At 38.6% G+C, this 13,121-nt stretch overlaps 1 protein-coding gene across 1 annotated transcript in view; it reads right to left on the reverse strand.

Moving 5' to 3' along the window:
• Positions 1-12,812, reverse strand: part of si:dkey-1d7.3 (transmembrane protein 132D) — a 37,554-nt gene extending 24,742 nt beyond the window's left edge. The window contains exons 1-2 of the mRNA XM_053649434.1: positions 12,803-12,812; positions 11,281-12,139 (exon numbers count right to left, since the gene is read on the reverse strand). Coding sequence (XP_053505409.1) covers positions 11,281-12,139; positions 12,803-12,812 — 869 coding nt within the window. The remainder of the gene's footprint in view (positions 1-11,280; positions 12,140-12,802) is intronic.
• Between the last annotated feature and the right edge of the window lie 309 nt (positions 12,813-13,121).

The raw sequence follows: 13,121 nt of genomic DNA on the forward strand, positions 1-13,121 counted from the left end.
TTCCACTGAAACTGCTGTCTGTCCAGTGACTATTCTGAGATAGAAAAGGTTTGTTGAATGGTGCGACACAAGCCATCTTACTTTGAATGTCAGGAAGGCAGAGGAGATGTTTTTGATTCAAAAGGAATTGGTGATCACAGGCCACACCTTCCTGAAAGAAAGCTTGCAGTCAAGATTATGCTTCCTGTAAAGACTGCAGATTTTTGGAGTGAAGCAGAAGCTGATGATTTTGGTTTTATAATGCGATATAATGTGAGATTGGTTTGGTAATCTGATTTGGGAAGATTTAGATCTCTTTATAAGCATTCCATTTATGTTCTGCATTCAGAATACCAGCTCTTCATCTGGGCAGTGAATTTAGGCTAAAACGAAATTTTTATTATATACAGTCAGGTGAAAAAATAAGTACACCCTGTGGAAATTTTTGTCATATTTGGACATGCAAACATTTGATCATCTTTGAAACAGTGCCTATTAATGGAGTTTATATACATGAACAAAAAATACAATGAAAAATAGCTTTTTTAAAATTGTGCATTTAAAAGAACTATCAATAGATGTGATATTCTTCTGTGGAAAAATTAAATACACCCTTGGCCTCAGAAGCTATTATTGCCCCCTTAGTCAGAAATAATTGTTGACCATGCAATATTCTTTCATCTACAAGATATCTGAGGGTTTTCTTGCATGTACTGCCCATTTCAAATCCCCCACAATGGGATTCAATTCTGGACTTTGAGTAGGCCATTTCATAACCTTCCATTTCTTCTTTTTGAGCTATTCCTTGTGGATGTGCTAGTGTGCTTAGGATCATTATAATGTTTAAATGTCTGCTTTCGGTTGATGGCCTCACATTATCTTCAAGCACTCTTTGATATCATGCAGAATTCATAGTTGAATCAATGAACGCACGCTGTCCAGTCCCTGAGGCAGTGAAGCAACCCCAAACCATAACCATTCCACCACCGTCCTTCGCATGAGGTATGAGGTGTTTCTCCTAAAAAGCTGTCTTTGGTCTATGCCAAACATGTCTGCTGTCACTGTGGCCAAACGACTCTATCTTTGATTCGTCTGTCCAGAGCACATTATTCCAAAAGGCCGGGTCTTTGCCTATATGCTCATTGGTAAACTGTAGTCTTGCTCTAATGTTCTTTTTAGATAGCAAAGTCTTTTTCCTGGCACGCCTCCCATGCAGGTCAAATTTGTGCAATCTCTTTCTGAATGTAGAAGCATGCACTTTGACACAAACAGTTGCAAGACTTACTAGCAGATCCTGTGATGAAATTTTGGGGTTCTTGGAGACTTCTTTTTGCATCAGACAGTCTGCTCTTGGGCTGAATTTGCTGGGACAGCCAGTCCTTGACAAATTGACAGTCATTTTAAATCTGCGCCATTTGTAGATTATTTTCCTTACAGTGGAATGATGTATTTCAAATCATTTGGGGATCTTTTAAAACCCCTTGACAGACTCATAGGCATCCACAACCTCTTTTCTGAAGGCCTTACAGAACTCTTTAGATTTTGGCATGATGATACCATCCATCCATCCATTCATCTTCTACCGCTTACTCCTTCTTCAGGGTCGCGTGGGAACCTGGAGCCAATCCCAGGGAGCATCGGGCACAAGGCGGGGTACACCCTGGACAGGGTGCCAGTCCACAATCACGTACACACTCACACACCCATTCATACACTACGGACACTTTAGACTCTCCGATCAACCTACCATGCATGTCTTTGGACTGGGGGAGGAAACCGGAGTACCCGGAGGAAACCCCCCGCAGCACGGGGAGAACATGCAAACTCCGCACACACAGGGCCCCGGCGGGAATCGAACCCCCGACCCTGGAGGTGTGAGGCGAATGAGAGGGGTGTAAATAACACAGGCTCCACCTGCACTCCCTAAGCAGGTTCTAATCACTGGTACCCAATCTTCAACATCTGATTCTAATTTTATGGATTTGAATGTGTGATGAATGTGGGGGTGTACTTACTTTTTCCATGTGACTGATCTGTTTTTTTGTTCATTTAAATTGTGAAAATTACCACAAAATGTCAATTTTATGTCTTAATCATGAATGTAGATGTCATATCATGTTTCTGATTGCCTGGTGATGGTGAAATAAATCACTCTGTGCAACAGAGATTTGATCAGTGATCGCTTTACGCACTACAAGTTACGAAATACCTTCTGTGTCTGTGGTGCTACCGAAATTCTACACTGTGCTAGTTTTAAACTCCTCTCATCAGTGATTTAGGACTGACTTTACATCCTGACTTACAAGCAAATTTATGTTCAATTGGAACAATCACACACTCTATGAGAGAAATGAAGAAATCATGTCAACTTTTTAATGTGAATATTCAGTTTCTGACTTTAAAGTAATAAAGCATTATTTTATAAAGCTTATAGATTATAAATCAAGATTCTGAACTTCAACATGCTGTCAGAGGATAAGGACCTATCCACTGTTTCTCAGCAACAGATCGGAATCAAAAGAGCTTATAATTGCAACATCATCCAAATGGTCACGTCGCCACACTCAGCATGTGTTCACTTTGCAGTCTGTACACGCACACATTCTGCTATAGAGTGAATTTTTTTGCAGTCACACTGATGAGTTACTCAGTTAGACAAGCCGGAATAGAGCAAGGGAAGCCGGGAGGACTAGAGACAAAGAGAGAGAGAGGGAGAAAGAGTGAGGGAGTGCATCTGTACGTGTGGCTTATTTTCAGCCCAAAGAACAAGCCTCGGATGATAAGTCGAGTGAGGCTTTGGCTGAATGGGAAATGAGGATCGTGATGGAAGAAATCCCCAATATAAATCAACAACTACTACAATTACAGTGGAACCGTGATGGTACTGCTGGTGGATCTAGACTAGAATAAACTAGAAAAGAATTCATAACGGATACATTCATTTTGATTAAGTATTATATTATGTGTATTTACATTAAGGGATAACATTCTGTATCATCACAAACCCTACTCCGGCACTGAAAAGAAGTAAAAATAAATCAATAAATACTGAACAAAACAGAAAATTGGTGTTTATGTTGCAAAAAAAAATCCACTTTGCTAGCTAACCTTTGAGTTATTAGTATTAAAATTGTTGTTAGTTAGCTTTATTTAATGTTGGTGAAAGCAGCACTAATTGAGGCAGATGTCTTTTTCTTTTGTTAATCTTTCTTGTACATTTACTTGCATAATTTAAATAAAATTAAGACTTTGTACTTTTCTAATTGAACTCAAGCGGGAAATCCAAGGACGTCATTGCAGTCTTTGGGGGGGAGAGGGGGGGGGAGAGAAAGAAATCAATTCTCCTGTTTAAACCTAACTATTGAGCTGCTTTCAATCAAAAAGTATATAATTTATAAATAATAAAAAAAAAATTTTTTATTCAGTCACCGCCACCACTTGAGCTTTGTGTGAGTTTAATTCTTAATACTTTCAATGAGTTTTTAATTCCATTATTTCCTTATTACGCTGTAATTCTGCACTAAAGTATACTAGGCATTATCAGGGAAAATAGTAATTTATACATTTTGTATGCTTGACTAAACAGGGTTATCATTATTGCATTGGGGCTCCAGAGTGATGCAATCAAAAACCATTTCATTATTGTCAGTAGATTGTGAGTTCAAATCCCAAAGATGACACAGCTGTTTGTGACTGGGAGTCCAAGAAAGCATAAATGGAGGGATGGTATTACACACAAGGTGGAATTGATGCCGATGATAACATCATTCCTTGTAAGTAATAGACCATTGTGTGTGTTGCTGTTCTAGTAAAATACTGAGTAATGTTGTGGTTTGATGAAGCAGAGATATTGTTACCACCTTGAGGTTTAAGATTATTTTAAGTTTAAGATTATTTTCCCATAACATCATGTTCCCAAGTGTTTTATTTGTCGTACACCACAGCAATTTGCCAAGAATTACAATTTATTATTTATATGTCATACATTTTATGTGTTTATAGTTATATTAGATTTTGTGGAACGTCCAGGAAATAAGTTCCTGTTATCATACAATCATACAAGTATTGGAACAGTAAGGCCAATTCTTTTGTTTTTTTCTATACACTGAAGATATATGGGCTTGAGATGAAAAAATGAATATGAGACGACAGATCAGAATTTCAGCTTTCATTCATTTCTCTGCAGCACTCCATACAGGGAGACTGGTAACAAGTGAGGGATGGATGAATGCAGCCAAATACAGGAACATCCTTGAGAAAAAAAACCTCCTCCAGAGTGCACGTAAATGCAGATTGGGGCAATAGTTCACCTTACAACACGACAATGACGCTAAGCATGCAGCCAAAACAACACTGGAGTGGCTTTGGGGCAAATCTCTGAATGTCCTTGAGTGGCCCAGGAAAAGCTGAGACTTAAAGCCCATCGAACATCTGTGAAAAGACCTGATGATGGCAGTTCACAGATGCTCGCTATCCAATCTGACAGAGCTTGAGAGGATCTGCAATCAAGAATGAGATAAGCTGCACATATACAGGTGTGCAAAGCTTGTGGAGACGTATCCAAGAATACTTGTAGCTGTAATTGCTGCCAAAGGGGTTTCTAAAATGTTTTGAATAAGGGGCCTGAATCGTCATTATGGGCGATTAAATGTAGTGTGATGTTTAAAAATTACAATTATATCCATTCAAAATCAAATCCACAACACAATAAAGTCTGCATCAAGGAAAATTACTCTCAGAATTACTCTCAGAACTGTAACTGAATTCCAGTTACAGAAAATGAATCAACATCTACTGACCAATCAGAATCCAGAATTCAACAGAGTTGTGGTGTAATTATAGCTTTATAAATATACAGTCTGCTTTCTCTGCTGTGATTTGTGTAGGAGTAAAGTCACTTACACGATCTATTCAGGACCTCACACTGTTCCCAAGCAACCAGGATGATCTTAACCAAATTAAACATACATTTGTTTCCCAATGCACTTTGTGTAGTAGGTGTGTTTCTTATTTAGTTAATTTGCATACATATTCACCATCTTAACATGGTGATGCACACACTGTTTAAAGTTGTACTCCGGTGTTTTTTTCCACCTAATTTCTCCCTACTGAATATGTAGTGTGTGATTACCACAGATTAGAATTTTAACTTGTTTTCCTGCAATGAGAAAAAAAACACAGAAATCCTGTTTACACCAAACGCATGAAGTCTGAGGATAGCTGTTGAAAAATATTGATAAATGATCATTTTAATAAAATACATTTTGCTCTAATTCTTCAGTTTATGGTATTATATTACTATTTATTCATTTACTTTACTACTTGGTTGTACAGCTTCTCTGTGTATTATTATTATTATTATTATTATTATTATTATTATTATTATTATTATTATTAATAATAATAATAATAATAACCTGTTATTAAAAATTTAAATTAAAAGCTGTATTAAAAATAAACCACCTGCCACTTTGGGGAAGAATTAAGACTTTATTTATTATATTTTATTCATGTTTTTAGATGTGTTGTACTTTGTATTTAAAGGTTAGTACAGGTGAGTGGTGGGTGCAGAACATGGAGAGATTATTAAGCTGTTAAAATTGCTGCAGTTGTTGGACTTTTGAAGTAGGGATGGCATTTGAGAGTTGTACTGATGAAGGTTATGCCTGAGATTTTATTGCACAGTGCCTGTTCCGTATCTAGCCAAATCTCATTTATCTGACTGGGCTTTATCCCTTTGATTATATGTTGGTGTACGTTAGTGAGGTAATATTGTTGAAAGTTCGGTGCATCAAGTCCTCCCTGATATTTGCGTCGTTGCAAAGGGGTTAGTTTGATTCTTTGAGGTTTGTTTTTCCAGTAAAATTTAGTGCCACAGGAGTTGAGGGATTTGAACCAAGAGGGGGGAGGTTGAACTGAAAATAAGTAATTAATTTTGGGTAGTATCGTCATTTTTATGGATACTATTCTGACAATGAGAGAAAGGGGGAGGTTTATCCAGCATTGGATATCATTATTTATGGTGTTCAATAAAGGGTTATAATTGAGTTCATGCCAGTCTGACTGCTTGGTGGATATTTTGTGCTTAAGGGGATAGGTAGAGATTGTATTGTAGTTTCGGGGAGTTTCATGTTGAGAGGGAGCATCGATGATTTGTTCCAGTTAATTGAGTAATTTGAAAGTTTGGAATATTTTTCGATTGTGTGAATAGTTTCTTGTACTGATTCTAGGTTATAGGTTTTTGTAAGAAGAGTATAGCATATAAGCATTTAAGCTGATTTTGTGTCCTTTGTTTGCTGTCTGGATCCCATGGATGTTTACATTTTGTCTTATTGCTGTGGCTAATGATTCTATAAAAATGGCAAACAGGGATGGAGAGAATGGGCATCCTTGATAAAGCTATCAAATTCCGGATCTCTGTGGTGTTAAAGCGCCATCTAAAAACTGTCTTCTAAAGGTGAGTTCTATTTCTAGAAATGCTCAGGTTGTGTGCATTTCTTTACTGACATGACTACATTTACCATGCTGAAGATATTCAAATAGGTATGCTCAAGTCTAATATGATCAACTACTAAAGTAACCACTATATTTTGTTGCATTTTTGGTATATTTTTAAACGGTCACAAGTCTACAACTGCCATCTCGCAGCATCTTGCCTTAGTCCCAGCTGAGGAGAAAAAGTTCGGCAAGTATTAAGAGCTCAACAAATTTTCAACCAGCCCTCAGATTATCCATCATAACCCCGGAGGTCTGGACTCAATCTTGGAGAGAGGAGTGAAGTGGACCAGAGAGTTTTCCCAGGATCAAATCAATCTTGGTGAGAAACTGGGTTGCACTCATGCTTAACCCCACTCTGAACATTGATGTCCATTGAAGAGGGAAGAGGGATATTGAGGCTAGAGTTTCAGTCCTTCTCAGATTCATATCTGGCAAATAAGTGGGCTTCATAGCTTTATAACACTGTTGGTAACTTTATAACACTGTTGGTAACAAACAGTGCCTCAAATCAGTCAAGTGTTTTTAGGAAGAGAGTGCAAACTTGGATTATTCCTGTACTGTTTTGGAAGATCAGTCCATGGACAAACTTCTACATTGACTTTAAAAGCCTCTCTGCTTCTTTTTTCTCTTTTAAGTGATTATAACACAGTCCCATGTAAGTAATAAACTACTCTGTTTGCTGCTGTTGTAGTAAAATACTGAGTGACGGGGTGTCGTGATGAAGTGGAGTTACTGTTACCACCCCGATGCTGATTACTTACTGAAAGCTTCACCATATCAACCTCTACAATTAATTACAATTAAAAACAATTCATCATTTAAATGGAGCATCTGTCATACAAGTCCCTGTGTAAGTCACTGCTATTAAAAATGGTAATGCATTATTAACGCATTATGTCAGAGCTGCTGTTATAGAAAATTAAACACCTTCTGACCAATCAGACTAGAGAATTCAACAACACTGGGGTGTAATTAAAAATTAGATTACAGAATTTATATACATTAACCTCATAGCTCCGGGGCAAAACTTAAGAAGCACTTCAGTTACCAAATATGCTTTGGCTGATCAACTGCATTTGAGGAATAAGGGACATTATGGGACGTGAGGTAGAACATGGAAATTAATTACAAGTTCTTGTTATTAAATAGACTAGAAAGATCCTCATAAACCAACAACTGTTTTTATTTGTTTTAATCCATAAAAATAAAACGGTTTGCACTCATCAGTGTCTGTGTGCTGGGGTTCAGGGAACAGAACCCAATCTCTGCCCCAAGTCATCTCTGCCCAAAGGAGTCGAGCAATTATTGGCTATTTGTTTCCTTGCTCCATTAAGTTAATGCATTATTTATGCACACAACCCACACCCACACAGCGAGATTAATGAAATGTTATGAAATAAAGTGCTGCCAAATAATTTTCTCCATTATTTTCCTTTGTATGGAATGGTGACTTTTAAAATTTTTTGTTATAAAAATTAATTGGGCCGGAATTAATGTGTTGAGATTTGTGTTTAGGATGGAAACAAAAGATGCTCTCTGTTATAAAGTGGAGTGGCTGTAGAAGCCATATTTAGGACATACAGTCCCCTCTGAAAGTATCGGAATTATGGAAGCCCTAAGCGGCCATGCATTATTAATTTTTTCTTTCTTATTTTCTCGTGATCTCGACTTCATTTTCTCATGATCTCGACATAACAAAAGTTGTGTTCTTGTGATCTCGAATTTTTCCATGTACTCGACATCCATCATCCCAAAGTCAATGTCCTTATTGAATGGGTTTTTGGTTAAATGACTGAAATAAGGTCTGTGGTTAACACAATCTCAAGATATGTTCACATTTTATACTATGACATAAAATACATCAGTAATATCCCACTCATGATTTTGTTAAGTATTCACATGTCTTGAAAAAGATAGTCGCTAACAAGTGGCTAAATGAGACTACAGAGTTTGTCGGGTACATTAAACATCATCACGTCGAACAGGAAAACTTCTATGCGACGATAGATCGGCATTTCAGCTTTCATTTCTTGATATTTACATGTACAGTGCTTAGAACATGGCGCCTTTGGTGAGCAAAAGTATTGGAACCAATAGTCTTAAAGTAAATTAAAGCAAAAAACAATTAATATTTGGTTGAATATCCCTTGCTTGCAATAACTATGTAAAGCTGTTGACCCACTGACCAATCACCAAAATGCTTTTCCAGGCTTGTACCACAGCTTCTTTCAGTTGTTGTTTGTTTTGAAGGGTTTCTGTCTTCAGTCTCCTCGGTTAAGGACTTGGCTAGTCTAAAACCTTCCACTTTTCCCCCCAATGAAGTTTGTTGTATTAGCAGTGTGTTTAGGTCATTGTCTTGCTGCATGATGAAGTTCCTCCCAAAAGTTCCTTCCCAATGGAAAGTTCCTCCCAATAAGATTGGATGCATTTCTCTGTAAACTGGCAGACAGAATGTTTCTATAGACTTATGAATTCATTATGCTGCTACCATCATGAGTTATGTCATCAATAAAGTTTAGTGAGCCTGTACCAGAAACATCCATGCAAGCCTAAGCTATCACACAACCTCCACCATGCTTGACTGATGAACTTGTATGTTTTGGATCATGAGCAGATTCTTTCTTTCTCCACACTTTGCTAGAAGCTAATCTTACAGAACTTCTGTGGCTCATCTCTGTATTTCTTTGTGAATCCCAGTCTGGCTTTCCGATTCTTACTGCTGATGAGTGGTTTGCATCTGGTGGTATGTCATCTATATTTCTGCTCTTTGAAGTCTTCTTCAAATGGTGGATTGTGATACCATCACCAATGCACTATGGAGGCTTTTGATGATACCAATGATTTTTGTTTTTGGGTTTTTCTTCACCGCTCTCACAATATTTCTGTCATCCACTGCTGTTGTTTTCCTTAGCTGATCTGTTCAGTGTTTGGTTGTTAGTATACCAGTGGTTTCTTTCTTTTTCAGGACATTCCAAATTGTTGTATATGCCCAATGCTTGTGGAATGGCTCTGATTGATTTTCCCTCTTTTCTCAGCTTCAAAATTGCTTGCCTTTCTCCCATGGACAGCTCTCTGATCTTGATGTTGATTTATCATTTTTAACAACAAATGCATTATTCACAGATAAAACCCCTGGTTCAAATCAAGAGTAGACATTCAGAGCTATTAAAGTTTAAACGATCAATTTAATATGGCACACCTGGGCAACAAGAAACACCTGTCAGTCCCATGTTACAATATTTCTGATCACTTGAAAAATGGGTGGGGTCAAACAAAAGGTGCCTTTTTGATCTCAAACCCAAATGACTTCAGTGTATAGCAAAACAAAAGAATTGACCTTGGTGTTCCAGTACTTTCGGAGGGGATTGTAAATCACTATTACTACTTAATAATATCATTCAGGCCTGACCAAACCTTTCCCAAAATACAGCTAGTAACACTTTCAGAAATACTACACATGGTATGTTCTATTTGATAAAATATTCTAATTAATTAATCATTATGTAATGTGCAGGTGAATTAGGCAGAACACAAGTGCGGGTGACCGGCGAATGTTTTATTAAGGGCAATCCATGGATTATCAGTGCCATAGTAGAGGTCAGAATACAGGCAGAGCTGAACAGGGATTATCCATAATGCAAATGAGAGAAATAGGTGATGGTCAAAACCAGGAAGTATGTACTGTAGACAAACAGAGCTCAGAAAACAAGGCAAAGAAATGCACAACAACAATGAACAAGACTTTCCATGGAAATAATGAAACAGTGGGGTATATATAGACAAAGTAATAAATGAGCTAGAACAAGTGTACATAATAGAAGACCAAATGAATGGCGGGACAGGGGTAGAGACCAAAACACAAGCACATAGCTTTTATCACCATGGGAACCAGTAGTGTCATTCCACTGGTAGGGGTTACCATGCCAACCGGCTGAGAAATTCAGCCCAGATTTCTGAGGGGTCCCCAGACATTCCCAAGCCAAATGTGAGACATAAAGATTTACAGCAGGTACTGGGTCTCCCTCAGGGTCTCTGTCCAGTGGGAAATGCCTGGAGAGTTTTATGGGCTCCAAAATGCCCCTTTTATAACCATGTCAACTGGCTCATCTCAATTCAGAGGAACAGAGCCTCTACTCTGAGGCTCTCCCAGGTTGTTTTAGTGCTCACCCTACCACATTGAGTTAACCCAGCAACCTTGCAGAGGAATCTAGTTTTTGCCACCTGTACAATTCATTAGGGCATGACCAAAGGTGAGGATAAGGACATAGATTGATTGTTAAACCGAGTGATTAATCTGAAAACTAAGCTTCTGCTTCTCCACCACAGACCGGTACAGTGACCACAACACTGCTGCTCCCGACCAGATCTGCCACTCTTTTCCATCATTCGTGACAATTGTTTAATTGTAACGGATTTAAGATCATCACTGTGCAGCATATGGACAAACTTGAACTAAAAGAATCCACATATTTCCTTGATTCTGTACTACATTGCTAAAGCAGGTATCAGGTCCACTATCTATATAGAGCTTCTTTTTTTTTTACCTTGGTTTCTATGCTCAGTGTATTGTCCCCATCCTACCCAGAACATCAATGAAAAGTGACCATGATAGGAGCACGTCAGGCCAGCTCTGGAGGGTGCACCATTCTCAGCACAGCAGTGGCACTGATATAATAGTTTGTGTGGTGTTTGAACAACTATTTGAGGTTTGTAAGCACCTCAGTGTCACCGCTGAGTTGAAAAACATTCCCCAACCAGCCAGCAGTATCAACCAACAGCTGTCTTGTAGTAAAAAGTTCTCACCTGAGAATGAAACGATCTACCTGGGAAGTACTGGACAAAAAGACATAGAATGTGGCTGTGTCTGTGGTCTTCAGAGGTTTAGAAGAGGTCTGGATGATCACAGCACCACCCAGACGCAGGCGCATGAACATAGGGTTCCCTGGAGGTGACCGCAAGAGATTTATGTAGCCAACTTTCTTCAGGATGGATCCAGATTGCTGTCCACTGATCTCCTCCTGAGTTGGACTATGCCACTGCTTGCTGTCTTGAGGGATACACTGGTTGGTGGGACTGGGCGTGGTCTGATAGTAAAGCTCCACAACAGTCCCTTGTGAAGAAGCTCTGTGCTCCTTGATGGATCTGGCACTCCTTGGGCTGAACCACGTTGGCTCAGGCCTTAACTGGGCTAAACAGAAGCCTCCATTTTCAGAAATGGAGCAGGTACCTCTGATCTCTTGAGATTTCCAGAAGGCGTGTGCTGTAACACATATGTACCCCTTGTCACTCTGCCCTGGACTGACTTGACCTGGCAAATCCATCATGTCATCTATCTTGTTTGTCGCATAAAACAACAATTGTATAATGGGGGATGCAGAACGCACCTGACGAGCCATTATGAAAGCTCTGACCCTGGGACCAGTGTTAATCAACTCTAGAGGGATAGCCTGTTCTACAGATATAGGCCCAAAACTGATCTTGATGGTAGGCTTCCCAGTGAGCCCAGTGATGATGAAGGGTTGTTTCTGTGACTGTTGGGTAAAGTTTGCCATCAAGGCCTGACTGGTGTCTTTCAGAAAGAAATGATCTGCATTGATGATCTGGTAGGTGAGTTCTGGTGAAGAGTTTCTTAGGTCTTCTGATAGCTCCTCCACCTTTGCTCCTACAGGAGACCATGAATTAGGTTCATCAACAAATATTGTTTGATATTTCTGGGGATAAAATGATAGCATACATATATTGCATTGGTAAATACTGCTGTACAGGGACATTTCTGTACTCCATGGTACCAAAAAACAATGGTATTTAAGGTCAAATGATGTAATATTAAATAACATTCAAATTCCACCATATACACCGAAAACAAATTTCGAGACCACCGACCACTTACAGTAATGTACACTCACCAACCAATTTATTAGGGACCCTAGTACATCTGCTCATTCATGCAAATATGTATCTATTCAATCAGTAATGAAACATGCATAAAATCATGTAGTTAATGCTCACATCAAACATCAGGATGGGGGAAAATATGATCTCAGTGACTTTGACCATGGCATGGTTGTTGGTGCCAGACAGGGTGATTTGAGTAGTTCAGAAACTGATGATTTCCTTGGATTTTCATGCACAAAAGACTCAAGCATTTATGCAGAATGGTGGGGGAAAACAAAAACCAATTAACTGTCAGTTCTGTCAGTTCTATAAGTGGAAAAACCTTGTTAATTAGTGGAGAATGGTCAGACAGGAAGGTTACAGTAACTTAATTAACCATTCTTTACAAAAGATGCCATTTCACTCCTTGTTCTCTGCTGTATAGGCTCACTTTCTGTCATGGCTAGCTAAATGCAAACCAGCTACTAGTCTTTCACTTTCAGTACTAGTCACTGACTATCAGTGGCTACTACTTACAGCTTACATTAAGTTATAGCTGCTAGCTAGATAGCCTGAGGCTAAATGGGGGCATGACAGCGCTTACTGCTTATGAAAAGCTTCAGTTTTATAGTGAGGTTTCATGAAAATATTCAGTGACTTTCAGAATGAATTGTAACAAAAAAATATGCAACTGTATCGCCTAATAATGTCATTTATGTAGCCAGTTGTGGTTTAACTTGTTAGATATGGATATTGTGGCTAATGCAGCC

The sequence above is a fragment of the Ictalurus furcatus genome, chromosome 18 (genome assembly GCF_023375685.1).
Source record: "Ictalurus furcatus strain D&B chromosome 18, Billie_1.0, whole genome shotgun sequence".
Taxonomy (NCBI): domain Eukaryota; kingdom Metazoa; phylum Chordata; class Actinopteri; order Siluriformes; family Ictaluridae; genus Ictalurus; species Ictalurus furcatus.